The 26,982-nt window shown below is 43.7% G+C and overlaps 1 protein-coding gene across 7 annotated transcripts in view; it reads right to left on the reverse strand.

Moving 5' to 3' along the window:
* Positions 1–26,982, reverse strand: part of MAP7 (microtubule associated protein 7) — a 97,117-nt gene that overhangs the window by 48,001 nt on the left and 22,134 nt on the right. For all 7 annotated transcript variants that reach the window (XM_088529863.1, XM_088529862.1, XM_088529865.1 and 4 more), the window contains exons 2-3: positions 5,595–5,669; positions 477–554 (exon numbers count right to left, since the gene is read on the reverse strand). In XM_088529863.1, the coding sequence (XP_088385989.1) occupies positions 477–554; positions 5,595–5,669 (153 nt within the window). The remainder of the gene's footprint in view (positions 1–476; positions 555–5,594; positions 5,670–26,982) is intronic.

Consider the following 26,982-nt stretch of genomic DNA (forward strand, 5'->3'; position numbering starts at 1 on the left):
TTTGACACCTGCTGAGATTTTTGAATATTGCAAAAGACTAAAACTCCCAAGTTTATAGAGAAAAATTCAAATTGTACATCAATAGCACGTTTTGATATCCTATTTCATGGCAAAAGAGGACGCATTCAACATATTAAGAACTCTAATCTTAATTGGGTAAGTTTAAACTGTTCAAGTCTATTTATGTCAAGACCTTTTGTATGTTTCAGAAATTAATCAATTTTTCATTTAATTTCATAAAGATAAGTAACAGGTTATGTGGCAGGTTTACTAATGATAAACCTCATGACGTGCCTGAGCTAAAAGATCTACTTTAAACACTTAATAACTAAACAGCTGAAAATGACATTACTGCATATTTAGCAAAATCAGGGGGCTGAATGCTACTAAAATCAATCTGGCAAAAACTCTATACCACATGCACTCATAGTCCATAAAAAGAAGGAAAAGACACAGTAATAAAGAACATGTCTCACCTAGTTGTTTTTCTCGTTTTTCTCTCCGCTCCCTAGCAAGCCGTTGCCTGTCATCAACCTTTAGTATTGGTGGATGATCTGCATATGGAGGGAAAAAAACAGTTAAGGATATAGCAGGAAATCAAGTATTAGCATATACAAACCATTATGCGAACTGCCATTAAACAGCTCTAATTATTCCAGCTTCGAAAAAGAACAAACGCTACTAGAAACCCATCCTTTGAAAATAAGATGGAACAATTTTTAAAAGAACGAATCCAATTATTTTAACATGCAAACACTCAAAAGCAGACAAAGCTGCAACTCTGAATTATAAGCACAATTAACAAGCACATGAAAAACCATGAGGAAGGACTCCTTTTTTCCAAGTTTGTAACAACTTGATCGCTTGAGAGTATTCTCACAAAAAAAACCCCTTTGTTTCATAGCATCTGTCCAAAATACGTTGGCAACATAATTCAGCATCCTCGTCTTCCCTCCAATTCTATTTTGGAAACTAGTAAGCATTTTTCACAGGATTTCAAAGAAAGCTCAGTACACAAGCAAAACTGGTCAGACCAAAACACTGTAGCAGTTCTGAGCTCTTGAAGCGGGACAACTAAGAAAGGAGACTTGATGTGATACTAAGGATGTTGCTCATGAGGGCAAGTATTTTAAGGGCTCTGGCAGACATGTTTAGGCAGTACAACATGTACATGGATGATACAACACTAGTGAAGTTAGAAAACAGTTGCCTGCAACTATCTTTATGGATTGTAACTTAGCTACACCATTTATTTTAAAATACATGTTACAGGACACCTGGATCATGACAAAAAAGCTAAGGACAAAATATGAAAGGTCTGTCTCAAAGCCGAGGCTTCGTTATAAAAACCTTTGGCTGGATAAAGATCACTTGCTCACTGACAGAGTTATTCAGAAAAATAACAAAATGCTAAACAGCTAGCATGCTACTTCCAGTCTCAGCAGTGGAGCTGAAGACAAAAATGGGAACAAAATCAGATTTACCACTTCCTCTCAGCATGCTGCCAAAACTAATTTCCTACTTGTCCTTAGACTCTTCTGTTAAATCTGGAAAGCTGTTCACTATGCTGTGCTTTTCCACTAGCACTGAAAAAGCCTGTCTTAAGCACACACTCTCCCTCTCCAAATATCATGTTTTTTCTGGGTATAAGGAAATGATCTGATTCATTTTAATATTAAGAATAATTTCATTTTAAAATTTAGATAGCAAAGAACTATGTAGAAGAATACCATCATGGAAAGTGCCCATAGAAAGAAAGGTTCCTATGACAGAGAAGCGTTTCATTATTCAACACGAGTACACAAATAGGCCATTTGTAAAAACAGAGGCTGGCACCCACCTGTGCAAAAAATCCTAGCAAAACCACACACGGGGCCAAGCAAGTTCCTGTACCAGAATGACAAAACCTTCTTTTTTGGCTGAGAGCATTTATTGCTGACTGCCTTCACATTACATTAATTATTTTCAAACTCTTATTGGTGAACAGAAATCATTCATCTGAACAACATATAGCCTCAAATAGTGACATTAATATCAATGCAAAGTGAGAACAGCAGGAAGAAGTCCCATTTCATACTTACAGAAGACCCACTGTACTTTTCATTTGAATCTTGGACCCCCAACAAAAGGTATAAAACCAAAGTGAAAAAGTCCCCAGCAGGGGCAAAGGTAATCCATCACCTAGTTAAAGATCAAACTGTGCTGGCATTTATGAAGCTATATCTAGCCATGCCATAGATTTGTCCAATGTATAGCAGAAAATAACATTTGGTTGCTGTTACGAAGAGTGCTGGCTTGCGTGCAGTCTGCTCAGCAAGCAAGGACCAGTCAGAAGGGTAACAGCATTTATTCTCTCTCGTGGCTGCCTAACAAGAGTCACAAAACATGAATTTCTGTAGTATGAGTAATTAAAGCTACTGGAATCAATGCACACCAAATATGAAATCCCTTGAAAAACATGGATTCCCACAAAGGGCTGTCAGAAAAGTCAATATAACACTGAGTTGACAGAGAATGATGAGTCACTGGGGAATAACCTAAAATGTATGCTGCCTTTCTTCAGAACATACTATTCTCCTTCCAGCTCCCTTCTCCTTTCTTCAGGGGAGAGGAGATTTCCCCACCAGGGGAGAGGACACAATTCTTCAAACAGGCTGGAGAATTACACGGACAGGCAAGTTGAAAAGGTGTCCCTTAGGGATTCCTAATTATAAGCAAAAGGAGGAATAAAATAAATTTTTAAAGCTGCCCTTTGCCATTCTGTTTCAAGGGTGCCCAATTATTCTTTCTCTCCCACCCGATGATGTTCCCAAACAGACCCCTTCCCCTCCCCGTGCCTCCTGCCCCGGTATAGGTACGGACACAGGATCCAGCCTCTTTCCACGCTAAGACTCGAGGGACACAGTGTAGTAGGTAAGTGTTGGTGCTTGTGCAGCGCACCAACCACCCCACTGCTTTTGCTCCACTGGCAGCTGATACTTACAAGGGTATTGAGGCAAATCTGAGGCTGTTGATCACAGTGTCTTTTCTACTCGCGGTAACCGATCCTTCGTGGTTCGCCTTCCAGCCCAACCGCTAACACCCACACTGTGAACCCTACCAATATGCTCACACCCCGGCTACATGGTTTCAAACTCAGTCAGGACAAGAAAACCCATGAGGCCTCCTCCCCATTTGGTTTCCCAGTCCATTACCGTCCTGCCAGTCTTGGGGGCTGGCATTTTAATAAGAATCCCAGGGCAAGCATACAAGGTCTCCCTTTCTCATCAGCATCACAAAATAGCTTTTGGTTGTTACACGAGGTCGAAAATGTCACTTGTGGCATATCCTGAAAGGCCCTCAGCTCCAGGTGATGGTTGAGCACATGCAAACCCTTACACAGGATACTCCAGGACACCTCCTCCACGGCTTCTGAAGCTAAAGCCTGGTTACACTGTGAGGCTTTCCAATCCTCAGCAACCTACTTCATTACACATAAATTACTACTTAAAAAAGCAATAAAATGGAATGTGCCAATACTAAATACTATACCCTAAAGGGAGGTTTGGAGATTAATTTTTAAGATACAATGCAAAAATTGGGAAATGATATATTTTAGATATAGATATATTTTAGATGTTTAAATTCCAGGTGTAAGTACAAAATGCATCTAAAAAGTGTTTTCCATAAACTTACAGAGCTTATTATGAGTTCAAAATTATTCTTAAAGTGTTTACCAATCTATCAAAAGAGCTTAAAAGCTATAAATAGCATATTCCAGAAATTCAACACTGACTGAAAATGATTTTTTTTCTGATTCCCAGTTATCTTAATAAGAACAAAATGCATTCTGAAAGATTTTTTTATATAGCCACTATAATAGCTACTGAACTCCTACACACAGCCTATACTTGTAGAAATGTGGCTATTCTGCTAAATTACTAACTGTCCTATTAAATATAGCCTGTTTCTATAGCTCACGCAACTATCAGCTGCTCTCAGTGTGATTTTGGAAGTAACTCAGCTACTACTGCTCTTCATATCCATCTGCAGGCAGCTCAGCTCCTCTCACAAATGGCTGCCTCCTTTCTGCACTGGACTGAGGTGTCTAATTGCTGGCCCTGAGGAAAGAAAGGATTATCAAGCATAAAGCAGAAACCAGTTTGTCCAATAGTTCACGGGAGAGATGAGAGGAAAAAGAAACATGAAAGCCATAACAACAGCTGAAAAGATGCGTACTGTGGGCTCAAAACCCCTTTTCCCCCTGTCTAGTTCTGTTCACATTCGCATGCACAATCCAAAATTGCTTGTGTTTCTCTCTTGGACTCCTAATAGCTGTTCAGCCTGTGGACACCTTCCAGGCAGCTACAACACTGCTTACGACGGTGGCTGTCACCCCTGCTGCCAACAGCCTCTGTATTTTAACGCAAACACAGTGCGACACAACCGCACACGGTCTGAGATGGGGAAGCAGCGCCCAGGATTCATCCCTCCCTGCACTGCAGGCGCAGGGCCAGGCCTGGGGGCACGCGGGGCCTCCCCTCTGCAGCGCCAGGGCTTCTGCCTCCCCTCCTGCACAGCAGCGCAGCTCGAGGGAGCTGCTCAAGGGAGCAGCTAGGACACCCTCTGCGGGGATGAAAGGCTGGGATTAACTACTGCAGGATAAAGGGGATATTGAACACTGAGCAACTCCAAAAGTTAGGGGGTTTTTTGAGGGAAAAAAATAAAGTATCTAAGTGAACTCCATTCTCTTCCTCTCTCCGCTGCCTTTCTGGGTGACAGCAGCCATGAATGCCGGGCTTTGCACTGGACTGAGCACCGTGACAGCACAGCACATACTGTGACCTGAACACAGCACCAGCATTTCTTCCCTCTGGAAACCCCAGGCACCCAACTCAGGGACAGAAAAGAGTCACTGAGCTGCCAAACTCACTGAGCTGCCAAACTGTCAAGCAGCTGAGATGCAAGTGCTTGCAGTGTGCCCCATTCTTATCATTATTAACTACACCTTTAAGTCTGAGGTACCTGAAATACAACACAGGCAGAATTCAGAGACCTAATTGCTCTTCTGGAACTTGGCCTAAGCACCAAACCGTAACAGACTGGAGGTATTAAGCATCACACCCAGCATTTTAGCAGATAGGCTTTTAACTGTAAGTGCAGCATTAATGGAAAACATTGAACTAAATCCACACGGTGTAACGATCAGGTACAGTGCAGTGACAGCAAACATTTGCTTACTGCAGAGCACACTACAGAATATAGCACTCCTTGTGGTAAGTGATGCCTTAAACGCATGCATATTATGTAGACCTATAAAGCTTCACTTGCAGCAGACAGTTGTGGTGCAAGCACAGACACAGATACAGTAGCTTCTGCATCTCTATCCCAGTTCCCAACCCTCATTCCCACTTTTTTTTTGCTTTGCTCCTTTGTGAATAATCAGAGGTTCCAGCATAAGTACGTATGAACAGTCACTGATATTAGTTTTGACTGAAACAGTACAGAAGTGCGAGAGCATGAAATGTTCCACGGGTTCCTAGGAAGACCAGCTGCTTTTCCAAACCCCAATGAGGGATACAGCATCATGAGGTGCAGCACGTTTGATGGCGTACCTGGTTTCGCTCCAGCATTGTTAGTGCTTTGTCCTGAAGTGACTTTCTTGTCTTGTGTTTTAGACCCTTCAGATGCTAAAATAATGAAGAAAAAGAATTTAGTTAATAACAAAATAAGTTCCCTGTTCACTATAAGTAGCGTATTGAAATTCCCTTTAATCAGCATTGGTCACCACCTTTTTTTCCACGCTATCCTGTTCGCAAGTAATTTTTCCTCTTTTTTCCCTTCTCAGTGACGCTCCAGCAACCACTGCCTCCAAACATTAGCTTTTAATCCTTTTTTATTTCCCTGGAAAGATGATGGATTTATCACACTGATAACAGCAATTCATGGGAACAACAGAATAAAACAGCAAAATGACTTGAAAGTCGCAGACATTCAAAGAATTTTTTGCAGTGAAGCAGTTAAAAATGGAATGGCAAATCCGAGGTTTCTAGAAGTATGGTACGAGATACTTATAGAATCTTCTCAAATTATTTACAAATTCCTAATGCATCCATTATCAAGAACTAACAGAAAAGGACAACTTATAACATGAACGAAAGTCTACAAAATGACAAATTCCTTTTTCTTTTTTTTTAAATCAGGCTTGTCAATCTAGAAAGATAATTTGTAGGCTCTGAATATCTCAATGATCCTTCATAACCACAAGATTAATTATTATACTTCAAATCCAAAGCGTATCCTGGGCTCATCGTCTACTTAATTGAAAGCTAAGCCAGGAAATTAAATGCCATGATTTGTGCTCAGCCTTTGTGTCTGACATCTCATCTATACAAGTGCTTGATTCTAGGACATTGCAGCCTAGGAAGACTATAAAAATAGACTAATAAGTCCATAAACCCCTACACAAATAACTTGAATGGAGTTGGAAACAAAGGATAAAAAGAAAGTTATTTTGATAAAATTCAGGGAGGAAAAAAAAAAAAAGCCCTAATTCATTTAACTGAAAATCTGACAGGAAATTCAAGTTGGTGGAAACATTACTGTTGTTTTAAAAGCAAAACTAACATTACTGTATTAGGACCACTTTAGAAATAAATGCAACTTGCAGAAGACTCCAAGGCATCTGCTGCACTTGTCACTTCACCACTGCATACTCCGTCTCTCATACCACGATGATTTTATTCCCTACGTGGCCTGAAAAAATTCTTTGCTTTCCCACATCTCCTCCTTTAGGCATGGACAACATAAAGGTTAAAGGGTAGGAAGAAGAACCCATGTGGCATTTACTCTTCTGGGGAGAAGTCAGTGATGCTGGGGCTGGGGGGGCATCAGCACATTCGTTCACCTGAAGCATCTGCTTCTTCCCAACAAGAACAACTCACTGTATCTCCTGTGGGAGCACCAAGTCTTAACAGGCGCCTTGGTGGTTGCTGCCAACCTCCCAAGAGCGAGTAAGCAGCGTGCTGGGGTTCGGAGTGGCACTGGGGACAAGTGCAGGTGCTCGGATTTGCCAGGACACCAGGATGGGGAAGCAAGGAAACAGGGGCAGGAGGAGAGTAGGATGAAGCAGCGGGTGTAGAAGAAGCTGGAGGGACAAGGAAAGACTCAAGAGGAGTCTGTAGAGAGAAAGGGAGCCCTATGTGGCTGTAGCTGGCATGTAGCCATCTCCATGTGAGGAAGAACTTCTTTCCTGTGAGGGTGACAGAGCCCTGGAACAGGCTGCCCAGAGAGGTTGTCAAGTCTCCTTCTCTGGAGATCTTCCAAACCAGCCTGGATGCCACCCTGTGCCACGTGCTCTAGGTGTCCCTGCTGGAGCAGGGGGGTTGGACTAGATGACCTCTAGAGGTCCCTTCTAACCTCAACCCTCTTGTGATTCATTTTGCAGTGCCTTGGGTACTAAGCGCTGTGAGTGTGCTACTTCAGAACAGAAAACCCAAAATATTTCCAAACCAACATCCTCAGGCTTCTTAGTCTAAAGGCTTGAGAAAAACTAACAGAATGGATTTGGTTATGCTATTAGACCTCTATACAAACATCCTTCTGTAAAGCAACATTCAGGCACACACACACACAAAAAAGTATTTAGATATACGAAGCCCATTACTACAGCAGTGAGGCTGCAGTTAACGTGTGTGAGTTGTGAGAAAGACTAACAGCTAGTGCATTTCAATGATTCAAAATTGAGAGAGCATTATTTTAAATTGGAAAAATACAGCAGATGTGCCTAATTTTGGTTAGCTGCCAACACTGAGATTCTCCTGTTAAGGGAACCAGGTTGAGACCAAGGGTACTTGCAGACAACAGAGTGTTTTTTTTGATATCCTAAATTGTGAAGATTTGTATTGCCTAGATTTAGCTTCTTTGCTTATTTGGGAAAATCTTGTTTGCAAATTAAAGGTTTCACTCAAAAGTGTGACAGATCAGATGTATTTTGTTTTTGCACTTTGAGACAGCAAAGTTTATCCCTCATTTAAATCTACCTACGAATTAATTTTACATGCATTTAAATATTTTAAGTCCTTGGAAGCTTGAAGCTGAAGCACATCTTTTCATGTTTCACCACTGTGGAAGTTACCGGTGCTTGTTTTGCAAATATAAATAAATTGAAAGCAAACGAGTTGCAGTGACCATTCAAACTGTTTGCTCTAGCACGTATCACAGAAACCTAACAGTCAAGCACCCTTACCATCATTTTAAATCTCTGGTGTCTTGGTTAAGTAGAATTCTTTTTTTTATCAATATCAGCATTTACTACTCATAGAATAATACAAAAGCTGCTGCTTTTCTTTTTCCACACTCTAGACTAAGAAGATAAAAAGAAAAAGATTTTAAAATGTCATAGTTAATTCATGATTAAATTGCAAAACATTAAAAACAGAAGCAAGAATAGATTTTTTTGGAAACAGCTAGCAAGCTAAAATTGGATGATACAAGTAACCAAGGGACACATTTTGAGGGTTAAAATTGTGTAACTGCTCTGTTGAAGATGCATATTTGTGGAAAAAACTACTTTGGACTACATTAGCTTTAAAAAGCATTGCATTCTAAAATATTCAACAGCTGCAAGAGAACATATCGAATTGAGTGCTTTTCAGGGAACAACGTATGCTGCTTACGTTCTCCTGGAGACAGTAAAGGAAACGCAAGGCTAAAATTAGAAGTGTTTCCAAAAGAGACAGCATTCACCTTATTTCCTCTGGATAGCTATATTACATCATTACGCTGCAAGAGAAAACAAGTATCTCAGCATAACACAGGAGCAGGGGGAGAAGGTCGCTGCTGCTGTGGAGAGCCTGTGCTGCCCATAGCGGCGCTGCGGTGGCCGGCGCCCGAGACACAACCGCGCAGCCCTCACGGACAAGCAGCCAGGCTGGCCGTGGCAGCCTGTTACTCAGGGCCTGGACTGCGGCCTGAGACGCGAGAGCTGCAGCTCCCACCCCTCCTCGGCTCTCCTGCTGGTGCCGGCGGCATTTGCCCGCGTGCCGGCTTGGTACAGTCCAGGGCCAGCAAGGCCGTGCGCTGCAGGTCACCTCAGGGATCATGGGAGTGAGCAACTGTACACTGCACTAGATGAAAATAGTTTTTCCAGATTTCACCTGTGGAGCTGGTTCCAAGCTATGAGGTAGCTCCCCTAAGTATTTCCAAGTCAGGCAGCTTTCACCTACCACTGGGAAGTGGAGACTGTGGCGCAAACCACTGCTTTCAATATCACTCTCATCCCAAGGTCAAGTCACTTGGAACAATGTGAGCATTTGTGATTCGATAGCCTCTTGTTTAGACGGCATCGTGATCTGCGCGTGCCGAAGCCCTTAAGTCCTACAAAGATACAAGCAGCAACTCAAGAACAGTAACAAGAACACAGGGGGATGGAAAGAAGGAAAAAATGGAGACTTTGGTATTCAGAAGTTTGCTTCATTAAGCAGCTTGATCCCAAGATATCCCTTGGAATCCCCAAAAGAACTCTTTTTAACAATGCAGCATGCTCAATTCGATGCAATACATATTTTAAAATAAAAGAAATACCCCACAAAATGAGCCTGTACTTATTACTTAAAGGGACATCCTCTGTCACATGGCTTTTCCCTCACCAAGCCACCAATTTAAACAGCCATCACATCCTTACTGCATCAAATAGCAAATCTAGCCTTTCCCCCCAGGTATTACCTCAACTCCTCCCACGCGTGTTCAGTCTGCGTTAGCTTGACAGGCCCTAACAGCACGTGCATGAGGTGAACGACTACAGTCTCAGCGGCTTCACCATTAAGACACAGAGCTCAAATAGTGGCTCTTCTGCCACGGCAGCAAGACATAGTGTTTTCTCTTGCAGTTATTAATGCCTTCATACGGTAACAGAGTGATTCCTGTTGCCATATGGGGATATCTCCATATAAGCATCCCCCCTACTTAGCAAGCTAGGTCCTCTGTAAAAGCAGGGCAATGCTTATCATGTTCACTGACATTTCATTCTGCTGAGCTTTGCCCCTGACAGGTGAGGTTTTGGAATTGCTTTTTACCATAGGGAACAAATTCAGCTGTGTACTGGCTTCCCAGAGATTACATCGAAGACAGACAGATTGCAGCAGCTTGCTTTTCTGCTTTAATGACTTCCCTTTCTCTGCTATAACAACTGGCAACCACCGACATACTCCAAATACTAGGATGCTTCCCATTCTTTTCCCGCCAGAAAGGGCTGCACATGTTTTAAAGAAGGTCAAAACACTGAAAATGAAGTGTCATGAACCGTGCAAACAGAAGGACTGGTCAGCTTCAGGACTGGTCACCTTCAAAGCTTTCTTCCTTGTTAAGTTACTTCACGCTGTCCCTTCATATAAGCATGGAAACAAGATCTTTGATAACCCAGCTTTCCCACTGCATGGCTTCTCACCACAGAGAGCTTTTAAGACAGATTCAATATCTCTCTAATCTTCTCACGACCTCAACCATCATCTTTCCTCAGAACTTCCCATTTTGGCACAGCCTCTCTCACTGGGTTCAATTGTTGTCTATTAGCCTGTCCCATGAAAGACAACACACTCCCCTCCCAACCTTTACCAAATGCCACCTAGAATAAAGCCCAAAGGACATGCTCTTGTCGAAGATTCCCCCTCCCCTGCTTTAAATCACTTCAAACTCAAAATTATTGTACTCGAGTGAATTCATGACTCTCATCCTCTATTTGCTTTAAGCATATTATTGCCAGCTTCACCCTGCTGAAAAAATGAAAATATGAGGACGACCATTTCAAGAGAAACTCTGTTCAACCATCTCACTTGGAACAAACATATGCAGGTGCATCACAAGGAGAAAAACAGGGTAACGACTGCCTAGCCTACAGTTTTAATAGTTCTTTTCATCCTACGGTCGAAGATAGAAATGCAATATTTACAGAGACAGACAGTAAGTGCCTGGACACTGACAGTGCTTTGGTCCAAGGACTGGCTCTGCACTGGCACTGAGTGACAAGTGGCTTTAGAGAGATTTTCAAAAATCTCATGCCAAAGAACCAGTAAAAATAAGGCTGTTCAAAATCCAGAAAGGGGAGATAGACAGGAAAACAGAACCATCTCTGTTTAACACTAACAGCTTAAGAAAATTAGTGCTTCATGCAAATGAACACGGAGTAAAATTCAAAGACTGTAATGGGCTATAGAAGTTGCTCAGACTTCTCTCAGCAAGTTGCGGTCCTTTAAATAATGAAGTAAAATGTTCTCATTTACTAAGGACTGAGTTCATTGCCATGTGGAACTCATCTCCTGACTCAGCTAATGCTGGTACTGGCAGCAGGGGAGCTGTCAACATCAACCTCCAGCTCAAGCTCTTAGCTAAGCTGAGATGCAAAGCCGAGCCTTACCTACACTGAGGTAGCTACAGGGCTGCTGGTGCCTAAGCTATCTCCACACACAACTCATTAGGCCATTTAGATTCATGCCTGGGACAGCTATTGGGATTCTTCTTCTGGAAGAACGTTCTAGACCACCTAACAAAGCCCATGACACCAGTACAAGTAATGTCGGTAACCGCTTCACCACTGCGAGGGCTGCTGGGCAAAATCCTGTGGCTTGTATTAGGCCGGAGATATTGCTTTCACAGAAGTGTTTACAGCCACCTCTCCAATTTTAAATACACACACACACACACACACACACTCGGAAACCACCACATTGTGAGTAAGGACAGCCGGTCTCTGCAACAACAGCCGCTTTGAACCAGGACAGCAGGAAGGGCCTCACTGAAGCCGGGCTGCGCTTACGCGGCCCGCTCTGGGCCGATTGTAGTTTCTGGAAGAGGGAAGGCGGCTCGAGGACCGCGCGCTGTCACGTCGCGGCTCCGGGATGCGCACACGAGCCACACGCTGATGTCAGGCACGCTCAACCCAGGACAGGAGGCCATTTTCTGCTAGCCTGCCTCGGCCTCTGCCACGCAGGGAGAGGTCGTCATGGCGGGCGCCGAACTACCTAGGGCAAGTGCCACATCCCCGCCTCTAATTCTTCTCCTCTATATAAAGGATACGTCTGTTACTGCAAGCTAAAGAAAACAAGCACTCAGCATGGCCCCAAACGCATGCATTCAGAAACAGTGAAGCAAAAGGAGCGTTTCTACCATCACTGGAAAGAGAAAAAAGCTAAAATAGTGATTTAGGGAAACCTATTTTCTTTGCATGACTTATCCCTAATCATTCCCTCACTATAAGAAATAAAAATTGTATCGGGATTACACTGTTACATTTAAGGATGATCAAGATGAACACAGCTGCTACCAGCCAAGAGCTCAGCTATATAATCAAGACATCATTTAGTGGAAAAAGCTGTCCTTCAGTGCTGTATATCACAGAAAGCTGAAAAAATCCCGTTTCCATTTCAGGGTCAGATACTTTACTGCAGTATTTACTGTGATCTTTACTCATACTCAGCTACAACAGGACTTCTGAGTAAGGTGCTGCTTGTCACGGGAGCAGAATCAAACAGTTAATTAGAATATTGCATATGCCAAATTAAGGGTGCACAAAGAGACTTTAATTCTGTTTCTCAGATTTAAATATTTGACTTTGCAAACACGATGATCATTTGTAAAGTTTATTTCTAGAGTTATACACTTGAACAGCCATTATCCAAATGCAATCTTTAAATAGCACTAACAACACTTAGTTTTAAGCCTCTCTGAGCACATCAAATGGTTATCAGCATGCTGTGGTTCTTCTTTAATTTCCTAAAAAAAAAAAAAAAGCCAAACAAACAAACAAAAAAACCTATCACTTCGGGTACACAGATAAAACCACAGTGCTTTTTTCCTCCAGATTCTTCCTGGGATGTCTCTGGGCAGCACAAACATTTGCCATATGCCCAGAAGCAGAGGAGTCCTTTACACAGTTGCATGAACCATTCTAAGTCCATGCACGTTTCCTGATAGACCCTTAGGCGCCAGAGCCCGTGGCTTTCCAAAGGCTCCCTCGTTAGCCATCTTGGTAATGAAGTTGCCCCACTCCCATGATTTGCAGCTTTCAGCCTCACAAGGCCTATACTTCATTTTTTTTTTTTTTTTCCCCTCTGGTCTCCAGGGAAACGTTGTCTCTGACTGACTAGCTTATATTTTAAACATGTCCCATAATCTGAAAACCAGTTTGAGAAGATCCAGCAGTATTCAGGTTTTGATTAACCCCTGCACACAAAGTTTCTTCTGGAGAGATAGCATATTAAGAACAGATGAAGAAGAGAAAATAAATGAAAAATAACACAGTATATAGTCTGCTTTCCTTAATGGATAAACAAAAATGTTCCCAGACTCATCACATTGCTTTTAGTCTGATGTCGATAGGTAATGTGCTGATCTACCAAATCAAAGAGTGTGTAAAGCAACAAATAAATAAATAAATAAATAAAACACACCATCGAATTTGGTGCCTTCATGACCTGTGACAAATCCCCCTACTCTGCTGGCTGGATTGTGGCAATGGACAGGATAAAGAATCAGATTAAAAAAAAGAAAAAAAAATGTGAAATGGTTTATTCTTCATATTCTTCAGACCTAATTTTTGTTGTATTGTAAGGATGACATGACAGCATTTGTAGTGTAAAACATCTGCCTTTAAGTACTACATGAAGTAATCAAAAGAAACCAACACTAAGTCGGTGTATTCAATTTAAACAACAACAACAAAAGAGGTTACTTTAAACCCAAACCCCAAAGTGTCTGGTGTTTTAGAACACGCCTCACATATTATGAACATTTCATACTAAACGTTCATAATATTTGGACTAATGTTTCTAATAACTAACCTACAAACTGTCTGAAGTCCCCAAAAGTTTGCAGAGCGGACCTATACAACAACAAACACGCCTGTAAATTATGTTTCCACTAAGCAATTTCTTCACAACTTTACGTATGCAGCGCAGCTCAGCTAGATCAAAGCTTGCCTTCATTCACAGCTGTTTAGCCTTACTCAGAGGGCCAATAACTTCCAAGGACACATTAATATACTTAAAATCCATTTTAGATATATACATATGCCAGACATAGCTGATTCAAGATACATATGCAAGTTTCCTTCTGATATTTCCTGACTTTTCAGTGCTTGGACTTGGCTATTTTGGCTATCAACATGCAGCCCGTATCACATATTGACATATATTAGAAAAACCTAAAATTAACAAAAAATGTTTTAAAAATAGGTACATTTATAAAACATGTCTCCCTCCCCTGGCATAGATTATCAAAAGCTATTTAGGAAATCTAGATGCGGTATTCTGCAAATAATAAAAGCTGTTTTGCAGGACTTACTACCCTGCCACTAGCTGGGATAAAAAAGGGACACATTTTGCTAGCATTTTCCATTCTTTCCCCCCAGCTGCTCTCCTCCCCCTTTCCCCAATTGCATTCCCTGCTCCTTTCCTGATGCTAAGCCTGCTCTCAGGCCCTGCCTTCTCTCTATCTTGTTCCTGAGCCTGCTGCCCTGTGACCTTCTTCTAACCTCTTGTCCTGGCAGTTTTTGGGACACGCTGGTCTGAACCCCTCCAAGGGCTCCCCCAGCCTCCCCTGCTCTCTGCTGGCATCAGACCCTCCTCCTGCCCACAGGGCAGCAGGTACCTGGGTGTCTCTGGAAGGGAAGGAGCCTCTGCACTGGCCTCCACGGGGCCTGGAGCAGCCTGAAGAGCTCAGAAGCAGCCAGAGGTCCCTCGAGGAAGACGCTGCTCAGCCCTGGTGAGGAGCGACGCTCCCTCCGCCCGTGCTGATGCCAGCGCCCGCCAGGAAGAGCTGCCGCCTCCTTCAGCCAAAACACCCTCCACAGCACCCAGCACCCGGGATGCGGTGGCGTTCAAGTGCGGGATTTGGTGCGTGGCCAACGTGGATGGCCAGCGTGGATGCACAGGGACACAAAGAGGCACAGCTCTAAAACTACATCCACAGTGCTCCTTCAGGGCACGCTGACAGCTTCAGTCAGCCCTTTCAGACTGCTATATAATTTTTTTCCCGAGAAAAAAAACCCAAACAACAAAAAACAAAAACTGCCCGTCCTTAGTTATTTGCTATCTGCCTTGTAAAATTCGAATCAAGCATGAGAAGGACAAAATTCTAACTTGGGGTTATTTTATTATGCAAAACATCTTTGTTTTACAACAACAATAAAAGGTTTCACGGAATTGCAGCTTTCTAATTAACAGTGGCTGGCTACTACCCCCAGATGGGAAAAACAAGAATTGAGAATCCTCAGCCCCATCCTTCGCTGCAGCCGTGTCACCAGGGCACACCGGTGCAGAATGCTGCCGCTGCCGAGAGCAGCATAAATACTTTCATGAAGGATGTCTGAATTTCCCCCCAGAAACAATGAGAATTACATGCTAACGATATTTTATCCAGTAGTTTGAAATGCATTTAATCTTTGAAGGGAAGGGCCAAAGATCACTAGGGAAAGGAGAGTATACTTGGCACACTTTGAGACATGATCTATGGTCCAGAAAAAGTAGAGGAAAAACTGGATTGTCAAGTAGACAGTTTAGTTGCAAGCAACTTAACCACACCACAGGACCAGTACAAAATTCAGGCTCCTGTTTTGTGCACTCGATTTTCAAGTGCAGCTCAGAAAGGAGAGAGAAAGGAAAAAAAAAAAAAAAAAAGCATCATATAAAACTGGTGCACAAACAGGACAAAAACAACACACACACATAATGCTAAAACTACAGTATCTGGCTCCCCAGAGCAATGCATCGTTCCCCATGTTCTGGGTCATGTTTCCGAAAGCGCAGGCAGCCTGTTTTGTTGCCTGGCAGTTGATGTCACTGGTCCAGAACCTTCCAAGGGGTCATCTGGCTTCTCCCCTTGCCTTCAAGAGGAAATGCTCTCAGGGACTGCCTCACCTTCAGGCAGGTCACTCAGCTGCTGCCCTCCAGCTCTTCCATTGCCACCACGGCCATGGCTGAGAGGCCGGGCGTAGAATGGAAAGGCATTACATTTTTCTATGTGCAAGCACTGAACAGGCTCCATACCAACAGCACAAAGGTTCTCACAAATTACCTCCTATCTTCCCAAACTAACAATTTTCCGGCTTGATTAACTATTATAAAATTTTGCTTGTAATGGAGACAAACATTAGGCTGGATCCCCAAACTGGGGGCCACACACATTAGTCACCATTGGCATCAGGTCAGGTATTAACTGCTTCCCAGGCTCCTGGTGTCACGCTGGTAGGAATTAACTCTAAGGACAAAAAATGACCTTGTCTAGAAAGCTACTCTTTATGAGCCTTGTCCTTTGATTGCCATTCCAGAGGGAGACAAGATCATCAAGGCCGCTTCAATCTTTCATAAAAATGTTTTCTGTCACAAAGAACCATAGCAGAGGCTCAAAATGACCAGCTTGCTGAGATTAAACATTAGCAAGCTCCCACTAGCACCTCAAGCAGGTCCTCTGAAATTAATGGGCATCTCATCTGTTGCAAAGAGCTCCACACTAGGATATTAGCACTTTCCATGGCTCTGACAGTCTCCTGCAACAAGCTAAGGCCGGAATCATTTGCTGTGCTTAATTTCACTTGAGAACAGAGCATCGGTGCCCCATAAACCTAGAGACTGTCCTCGTCTTCCTGTTGATCCAGATGACCATTAGGTTATTTGTATGGTTTCTGATACTCTGCATTTGCCTGTCTTCTAATCAAGCTCCTCAGCTCAAACTAAAAAGTCCAATTAGGCTTTCCCATTTTTTTCAGTAAATGAAAAATGAAATTATTTCTTCCAGAGCAGTCACTTTATCTCAGGATACCTCTTCTTGGCAAACTCATGTTTCTCATCCATTTCAACAACAGAAGAACACATATCCCTGCTTGAGCAGAGGGATTGGACTAGATGATCTCTAGAGGTCCCTTCTAACCTATCCACAGACTCAGGCAGTCGATAGCTTACCAAAAATAAGGTTTTAGACTACAGACGTTAAGCATGCACTGAGTATGACTAAAATAACAGTACGTCTCTAAATTATTGGTCTGTGTTAACACAACAGACGTTTCACTGTCAATCACTGGCACAAGGTGCTGTTGCAGTAGACAGTACCTTGACCAGCACAGCCAGGTAGCTCCAGAACATCGCTGTCCTACCATACTCTGAAAAAACAGGATTCATATCACAGCTGTACAACAGAGAACACAACAAGAAGATGCTTTGCGTTCCTGCCTGAGCTCCTTTAAAACAGAAGTTTTAAAAAGACCTGAAGTGAGAGCCAACGAGCTTTCATTAGTGCTTACCTGATGCTGCGCCAGCTTTGCAATTAAAATACAAAACAAAGCTGTCAGCACTTTCTGCTTCCAACAAGCATTTCTCTTCTCTTAACAGCATATCAGTGCCAAAAGCTGATGCAACTAGAGACAGCGGCTCTGCAAAGCCAAGGCTTTCAAGAGAGCAGTTTAAATGTACAAATACAAACATATATTTATTTTTAAAGCTTTGTTTTAGGTTTCTCTCTCAACCTTGACTAAGCTTAAATCATTAAAAATTTTACTTTTGGCCTTGACTAAGCTATTTTTACTTCCAAAGCACCTATCTAAGCAGACAGGAATGCTTTGGGGAAACAAAATAGCCTCTCCTACTCATCTGTACAAAAAATAACCACCCTATCTGTAGCTACGTAATGCGAACAGAGACACTTTGCAACATGCTGAGTTTGGCGGAGCAACTGGGCAAGGTATTTCGTCATGGTTTTAAAGTAACTTCAGAGATAAAATTCCAAAAGAGCTGCACGCAAATTTTTTTAACCTCATGGACAGTTGAGGGTCCATAACTTTGTTTTAGAGGAGGTTAGCAGAAAGGTTCCGGAAAGCAGAAATTTCAAGCCATAAACATCTAAAGCCTTCTGATCTCCTTAGTCTAAAGTCACTATAAAGCTGAACATAAAAAGTTAACATTAAAAATGTGTCTGGGGTGTTCAGTGAGGTCCCAGGAGAAGAGTGTCTGAAGAACCGCTTGGAGCTGCCCAGGTGAGAAAGTGTCTCTGCACTCAGTGTGCGCAGGAACAAAGTTTCACATTTACAACGGGTTGGGTCTGGTGAAGTAGCATCATACTGCCTTGCAAGAACAACTTCTAGCAAAGAGGATAGCGTGCTTGTCAATTCTGTTGGGGGAAAAATACCTAGTAGTGTGCTGAATTACATATGTTAACAATCCTGATCATTTGAGAAGATGAGAACTCCAGTAAACTTGTAAAAATTTACAATATTCTAGGGAGACAAAGGATTTTTTTCAGTAAGAAGAAATAATGTTGTATTTGAATGACGTGAATTTGTAAAGGTCTTAGCAAGTTGGTGCTAATCCTCTATGCATGTTCCAAGGGAATCTCTTAAAGACCCTCCATGTTATCTGTCATTCAGTCAGAAGCTCATGAACCTTAGGGCTCTCTTTGGATACCACTCTGAGCCTTCGGGAAGAGCTGCCTTTAGAGACTGTAATGATTAAGAGACTGTAACCAACCTGTGAACTGGGAAAAAAGGGACACTGTCCTCCTAGAAGCCCTTGAAACACACAGTGCCAGCATGAGTCAAGCTGCAGGACGGGATGTTCAATGGGAAGGTAAATGGCTTATGTATTTCCATATGTTAAACGATTCTCTTCCCTGTAGCAGTAGTCAAAGCTGTTGTTACCCCTGCAAGCACCTCCTGCTGTTCCTAAGCTTAGATTTGTGCCTTTCAGATGGAGCCAAGAGAACCTTATGTAAAAGCTCAAGGGTGTTCAAAACTGTCCCTCGGAGTAGGACCTGAACTGTCTGGCAGTGAATTAGACATCACAAAAGCAACACAGATAAAATAAACATATTATGTAAAATACTCTTATTTCACACCTGCCCTATGAACCAGGACGATAAAGCAAGTCACGAGGGCAGAGAAACCAGAAAATAACTACAGCCTCCTCTGGGCTTATTAGTTGTGAATCAAAAGAAATTACCACAATTGTTTTCCAATTTTGAATAGAGACAAAAACTCTCTTGAATTTCAAAACATAATGTCCAGAAAGGCTTGATTATGTCCTAAACTCATAGGACTAGTTAACTTCTTTCTCCAGAGAAAACCCTAAAACAGGATTAACAAGAGCTTACTTTCCTAAGCACATGAAGTGCTGGGCAAAAATTATGATGTAAAATGTCATTATTTATTTATTTATTTGTAAGCTATTTTTCAAAACAGCCTGCTATTGTTTTTAATGGATACTTCAAATGGCTGGTGGGATCCAAAGCTCACTGCATTTAACTGATAGTTACAAACAGTGGCTGCCACAAACTACTTGGGATACACTAAAAAGCAGCATTCGGCTGCTTCCCTTGCACCAAAACGTCCTGTAACGCAGCAGGTGACCCAGGCTGTCATCTTCCACCCTACCCTTACAAGCAAATGGCTGGAAATATTTGCACTTAGACTCCACGCGCTCAGGCTGGAATGGGCCCAGGGAGAGGCCAGCTAAGAAACAGGGCTGAACTTCCAGCTCGGCACGGGCACAGGGAGATGTGGGCACGCAGCCTCCCTCCCAGGCCAGGCTGGGCAGCGTAGCAGCAGCGTACACTGCTCAGCGCAGATTTAAGGACTTCTCTGCATTTACATAACAGCTGGCAGTGCTGTCATCTGTGGTTTTTGCCGTTGTTTGGGGGGGAACTTTTTTTGCTTTGGATAACACACACCGGTAGCAGTGCCCTGACTGCACGGTTCGGTTTGTGGCTGATGCACCACGTCCTCTGTTACTAACTGCTACAGGTGTTGGGACTCTGCCTGACACCAGACCAGAGAAACAAATTGCAGGAACATCCCAAAGCAACCCTAAGCACCCCCCATCTGCATCCCAGCACTGGTATTTCCATGATACAGGATTTTAGAGGTCAACTGAAGCTCTGTATTTCTTTAGTACCAAAGTGCAGGCAAGCCCATACCATAACAACATCAGCTGAAGTTACGGTATAGGGTGGACTAGCTGAAGACTAAAGCCAGTGAGAACAGAGCACGCCCTCCTCTCCTTGGCGCTCATGTGCCAGAGAAAATTTATTCCGGAAAGATATTCCAGCTCCCACTGAACAGGCTCTATAACAGACTCTATAACAGGCAGAGGCGCAAGAGCGAGTGGCAGATCCACTCCTCGTTTTGCCCTCGGTAGCACCACGTTGCACAAGACTCACTACAGCGGGTAGGAGAGCTTTGAATGCAGGAAAAATATCATACAAATGAGTGTTTTTCCGGGTATGTAATTATTAAGTTCTTAAATCAGTAGTTTCGGAGGGTGCAACAAGAGAGGCGCGCAGGCAGACGGAGCCACGCAGACGGAGCAGCACGAGCGGTAATTACAAGAGCTTGAGAGGGAGAGGAAGCCGTGCAGTCCCCCGGCACCCCCCAAGGGACCCAGTCACCCCGGCACGAGGAAGAGCCTTTCTACGGGAAAAGCGAGTGGAAAGCAGAGCTCCTGCTTGGGAAGGGGAAAGCGAGGGTCTAAATTCTTTGCGCTGTTTCCTGTCCTCACCCTTTCCACATTCCTCTGGTGCCCAGGCGAGGGGGGTGGCAGTCTTCAACAAAAGGAAGGGCCAGAAAGCGCTGGAACAGGGGGCCAGAAAGCACTGGGAGCCGCAGCGCCTTGGGGCTCCGCCAGGCTGACGCGGCAAGGCAGGAGCCTGATGAAACAGAGCTTGGACGTCCCTGCCTCGTGCTTTGCTTTCGTAGATGCACCTATTATTGTCCATAAAGATACTACACGGGTTCACACTGGCACACAGAGGAGCCTACATATTGCAACGGGTTTGTGAGCAGACCAGCTCTCTTGGCAACTGCGTGGAAGCTACTGAAAAAAAACACTGAAGGAGCCAAAGACTTGTTGCCTTCTCAGGGTATCACGGCCTCCTTTAGCAGCCACGTTTAGATGCATCTTCTGAAGCCTGCTGCAGCCTGACAAAAGCCATCTCTGCCTCCATGGATGTATTCAGGCCATTAAAATCTGGAGGATTAAGAGCTACACTCGCATTTAGTACAGTTAAAGACTTGCTTATGATTTAATTAGACAGAGATGATAAAGTGACCGCTCCAAATCTGTCCTCATGACCCTACTAATACCCTTGTGCCTTTGCAAAAGTCTAGATTATTAAATCAGCAGAGATGTTGTATTCATCATTGTACAAAGCATCAGCATACCTCAGCACAAGTACCCTGGACTCCTCAGCTAAAAGACCACAAGTCACCTATAGCTGCAGCAATATCAACTTCTTTTACAACAATCCAGCTTATTAAGTGCTCATGTGTCATGCCCAGCAGCACAGCTTCTTCACAGGACATTTCTAGTGGGTGCAACACATCAGACCTCCCGCTCCCTGCCCCAACATCCCTCTCAACACACAGCTGAGAGGGTGTTGGAGCAGGCAGCTAGGGCAGCACGAAGCTGAGAACAGGGCATGTCAAACAGAAAAGGTCTCTCTCTGTAAAGTGAGTAAAGAGGGGGGAAACCAATCATGCTACATCAGTTTTTTAAAGATTAAAACTAGTATGTGCCACCTACCTAGGAGCAACCTGTCACTTAAGCCCAGAGAAACTCAGTTTCCTTAAGTGGCAGCATCTTCAAGACGAGCTCTCGCCTCCCACGTGCCCTCCTATGAACGGCCCAGCGTTATCCTGTTTCAGCAGGAGCACACCCAGAACACCAAGAAATATTTTCAGATTTACATGGCCTCACCAAGATGTCGCTAAACAAAGGTATGTGTCATCAATAAGCTAGTTATTTATATACTGCCTTTTTCAAGTGCTATTTTCAGGTACTAGAGCAAGAACATTAAAGCAGGCTTTGCAATAAGAGCCTTAGAAATGCCAGATAGCACAAGCTACCCGCTCCAAGGACTTCCTGAGCTTTCAGTGACAAAGCGGACCTCTCCTGAAAGGATCTTCTACCTTCCAGCATCCCTTTTGTGCCTCAGCTTGCTAGGGAGGACTGCTGCCCACTAGAGTTATGGTGACGAGGGGGGCATAAGGAAGTTTGGACTGCACATCAAGAGACGTGTTAAAACGGTTAGGTCCAAAAAAAAAAAAAGCCATCACTTCCCCACCTCCTCTTCCTCCCACACACATTCGGGTCCCTTCTTTACCTGCTTCTGAACTACTTGAGAAGTCTCTCTGTCAGCCCTCACGCAACGCCAGCCCTGGGGAGCTTTAGCTGGTAACACAAATGAGAGAGAGGCAGCTGCAAGGAAGGAGCCTTGCCGAGAGGCAGGGCCAGGAGAGCGCGGGGCGCAGGCATCCGCAGCGTGGCGAGGCGGTGCCCAGCGAGGCTGCACACCGACTGTGCTGGCCCCGTCACCGCCACCTAGAAAATTGTTTTTTTTTCAAAGCAAAAAAGAAGAAAATGAAAAGGATATTTTAGGCATAGATAGTAGAACAGCTCGAACTGATTTGTGCCTTTGCTAAATTTTAGCACATTTCAGCACAATTGTGATGTTAAGATGGAGGGAAAAAAATAAAGAAAAAAGAAAAACAACACACAAGTTACTCGGGCGTTTAAGCTGGGTCAAATTAATCTCTGGTTAACTCTGCTGGAATTTACTGGGGATAAAACTTGGCTACTGAGTGATTTACGTAAACCGTAAAAACTTAAATGTGTGTCAAGACTTTAATCTCCCACTCATTTGCTTCTTTTTCCATAAAAAAGCACACTGAAATAATATGCCTTTTTTCCATTAGCCACCAACTGTATTAAATTATTTCCAGTTATCTGGCTGAGAACACCAGTGCTTTGTCACCATCTGTAGAGACACTACAGTAATTTTACATGAAGCAGAAGGTCAACAGTCTTTTTTTTAAATATAATATGCTTTGGTTCTTGGTGAAACTAATTCAGCAGCCCCCTTTTCACCTCAGCCCCATCCCCTGAATGAAATGAACCTGGTTGTCTTTACAGATATTTAAAAGAAAGACCTCAGTCTTTCAATTAGGAAGCTGTTCAAATATTTACATAATTTGAAGTCAAATAAGTTCTTGGGCTTCATATCTTTACCTCTGCATTTTACTTGAGAAAGGTTTGGGGACAGGTTAATAATTTCAATGTTCCAAGTTAACCTGCAAAATATTATGAGATTGTACAAGGACTACAAAAGAGAGGAAATAAAGCATAAACAGGGGTGAACCCAGCAGTTCCCAACTCCCAACATCAGGAGAGCAAATGTCCCTGCATAAGGCAACAGGCTTTGTACTTTCCCTGTCTTTTTTTCCAAACTTGGACATAGGTTTTCACTTCCAAGTCACTGATGCGCCCCCCATGTCGTGACATTGGTTTCAGCATCGGGTAAAAGCTCCAATCCTGGTGTGGGATTTTAACTCACTGTGGCCATCTGTTTCAAGAGGATTATGTGGATTTTTTTAAAGTGCTAGACCTGTTAAAAATAGCAGAGAATGGTTTCCAATGCGTTTTCAGTTAACTTATGTTAAAAATATCACCTAAGCTTGAAAGCCAGAGCTCCGTGCCCCATTAGCTTGCTGTGCCTACCAGCACCCCTCTAATGTCTTAAATTCTGCAAACTCTCATGTTCCAAAACCAGAGTGTATCAAGGAGCAACCACTAACATCTCCCTACCTTTTTTCCTTGCAAAAGGAAGCACATATATAGTCACTGGATGCGTCTCAGTTATCCTCAGGCTTTCAGTCTGATAGCACAGTTATAATTCCCCAAATTATACTATACAAAGTGCTGTGCCTATTTTCGGGCATCTTAATGTTGAGGTTTTGCAAAGAGTATTTGTGAAAGCCTCGTTTTGCCTTCATGTATTTACTGTACTTTCAATCAACAACCAGCTGCATACTCATTTCATAGAGGTGAGTAAATGCCTTTTTCCAGGACATTTTGTTGCTAAGCAGCATGAGTATTTCAAGTATTTTACTGCTAAAAAAGCCAACGGCAGTAAAAATCACACAGTAGTTTTGGTTCTTTTGCTTCAGCTAGGGCCTACTCTATCATAAAAAAAAACTTCTTCCACCTCATCTCCACAGGTAGAGCACACAACAGTTCAAGGACTATCCTTGCCCATATTTCTCTACACGTTTTTCTTTTACCAAGAAATCTGTACACCTTTTTGTTGACAATAAAGAGAGAAGGAGGGGGAAAAACAAGTTACCATGTTATCACTCCCACTTGATCAAAAAAAAAGGTTATTTTTATCCCAGACAGGGAAGGTGGGGGGATGCACCCCACACCAACCACAGCAGGAAGGGTAAAAACAAGCTGTATGTGGTTGCACAAGCCCTAGTTTGGAAAAGCCATGCCAAGCAGCAGGAAATCTTCTTTCAAAGGCCGGGCACCTTCAGGCACCCCTCTTTAGAGCAGCTTGCTGTTTACACGGAGCTACTTTGCAGCTGAACACAAGGAACCCCCTGCCCACGCACAAACACCCAGCCAATGTGCACTCTGGTACCTGCAGGAGTTACTCCGAGCCCTCCTGCCCTCCCTCCTCCTCCCTTTTGCTCCACTTTACACAGCTTTGGCCTCTGCTCTTGTTTCCCACCAGCAGATTTCACTCTCTGAACATACACTTTGAAAAAATGCAGTCGCCTTGGAGCCCAAGCCACCATCTACTGTTTTCTTACTGTAAACATTACAGAATTTGACAGTAGATGTATATTTCATTTTATATAAGGCTATCCCCAAAATAAAGGGGCTTCCCATGCAATTCGGATAGTTCTGTCATTAGGATCTGGTTATTTTTAAGAACAACCAACTAGAAAGAACCTTCATCAACCTAAGTTACAACAGTCGAGGAGTTTGCCTTGTTTTCTATCAGTTCATCCAATCCAATCCTCATAATTGAAATGCTGCCTCCAATTTCACATCCTCCAGTTACATTTTTCATTACATTATGCTTCCATTTATACTCTGCTACATTATCCGATAGCTGCAAAATGCCATTCCTTGTGCAAGTTTTTCGGAGAAACTCATTTCCCAAAGAGTTTGGCAGTGATGCAAAAGACTAAATCAACAGCCCTTCACATCAGGAGGGCCGGGTCATGTCAGGAAGCACCGTGAGGCTCCCGCAGCTCGCCCTCACCTCAGCACCCCTGGCTTCCCGCTCCCTAAGCCCTCACCCTCTAGAGAAAAGCCGGCAACCTGAGCCCAGGAGCACAGAAAGGGGTGGAATTCTCCCAACCAGCGGGGTGAACAGCCAGGCGCGTTTACACCGCGCCAGGTTCGCAGGCGAGGCCGGCTGTGCCGCGTTTCGGGGAGCACAAAGCGCCGCCGCCCCGGTTGACTGCAGGCGCTCGGCGAGCAGAGCGGGCGCTGCCGTGACGGCACCTCGCCACTCGACGACTGCGAAAGGCCTCCCCCCGAACCGCCGCCAGCACGAGCACCGTCCGCGAGCCCACGTCTTCACAAGTGGCAGCGGCGGCCACCAGCCTGGGCACCATTACTTCAGTGTCATCCTGAGCCTGGGTACGCTAAACAGGGGGAAAATAAACACACGACGCAAGACAGCAAGCTAAGGGACACCCCGCAGGCAGGAAGCACAACCCAGAACGGCTCTGCGCCGGGGACTTTACGGCACATGCACTTGGCGACCATTGAAGGGGAAAACGGACGCGCTGAATGATGGCAAGAACAGGCAAAACCAAACACACACACACACACAGAGAACTCCCCCCTCCCCAAAATACAACGCATCTTCATGCCAGAATTTTGTTGTTGTTGTTGGGTTTAGTGGTCAGAAGATTAAAGAGAATAAAGAGAAAATACAGGGAAGGTAAAAAAGTAATACTCTTGTTCTGGAGCTTCATGCACACAGACTTGAATAACTGAAGATCTTAAGAATTACTGAAAGCTCCACTAAGTCCCCCTCAGCAATGATTCTTTGCGCAGAGTTTTGCCCTGCAGAGCACCTTTCATCTGCCGTCCTGCTCCAGACAGGGAAGGAGAAGGAAGTACTCTGGTGCCAAAGGTGCTACAACACAACGTCCCAATCTACAAGCAGCAGCTTTTTTAGCAGACATAGGTCCTAGCTTATATAAAAAGTTTCATTAGATTAACAGGTACCTTGCTGTTCTCCTTATTACAATCGTTGATATCCATCACTTTCGCAAACCTGCAGAGCTTAAAACTAAAACAGACTGAATGATGCTGTGAGCAAGTAGACACCTACACTATATATGGTTAATAATAGCCAAGAATTTGACTAAAACAAGAAATCCAGAGTTTTAGAAAAGTGATTTGTAAGTGAATTAAGTTGAAAGTTACACACAGTAAATACTAAAGAAATATTATAATCTACTCAATTTTATCATATATTTAAAACTGAATAGTGACTTACACCATCAGCAAAACAGACTCCTGTTTGAGTTACAAAACATCGAGGAAGCAACTTGGCTGTGATCACTGACTCCAAAACCCTCCAATTTAATAATGTATCTTAGGAAATCAAATAAAAACATCAGTGTACTCAGAAATTACTCTTCTGCAAACTCCTGCATTACATTAGACTCCTTAAAATTAATTAAGAAATTAAAGTGCAAGGGAAAAAGACTATGTACATCCCCTGGCTAAAGATAATAGCATTTTCCTCTACAAATTTTAATCAGGAAACCATTTAAAAGGATTATTCCTGGAAACACGAAGAGTGAGCTGCTTACCTATTGCCTCCATTATATTCAGCACTGTGTTCGCCCGAGTTGCAGAGGTCTACTGTGAATCCATGGCACGACGCACGATGCCCCAAACGCGAGGTTTCGGTCTCCCGACTTGCATCACGCAAAAAGCGTTTGGGCTGGCAACTGTGCAAACGCACAGCAGAAAGGACGAGGCTTTGCGCACAGAGCAGGTGCAGCAGTGTCACGAACGCATGCCATCAAAAGTGCCTTTGGAGGCCGAGCGCGACCCGCTCGCACCGTTTCTGGCCCCGCACCTGATCCACGCGGCGTCTGTCACATCCCCACGGGCGGCTGTGCCGGGGCAGCCTGCCGCGCGCCTCCCCGCAGGC

Source organism: Tinamus guttatus, unplaced genomic scaffold, assembly GCF_059628265.1.
Source record: "Tinamus guttatus ecotype Peru unplaced genomic scaffold, ASM5962826v1 Tinamus_guttatus_pri_ptg000351l, whole genome shotgun sequence".
NCBI lineage: Eukaryota > Metazoa > Chordata > Aves > Tinamiformes > Tinamidae > Tinamus > Tinamus guttatus.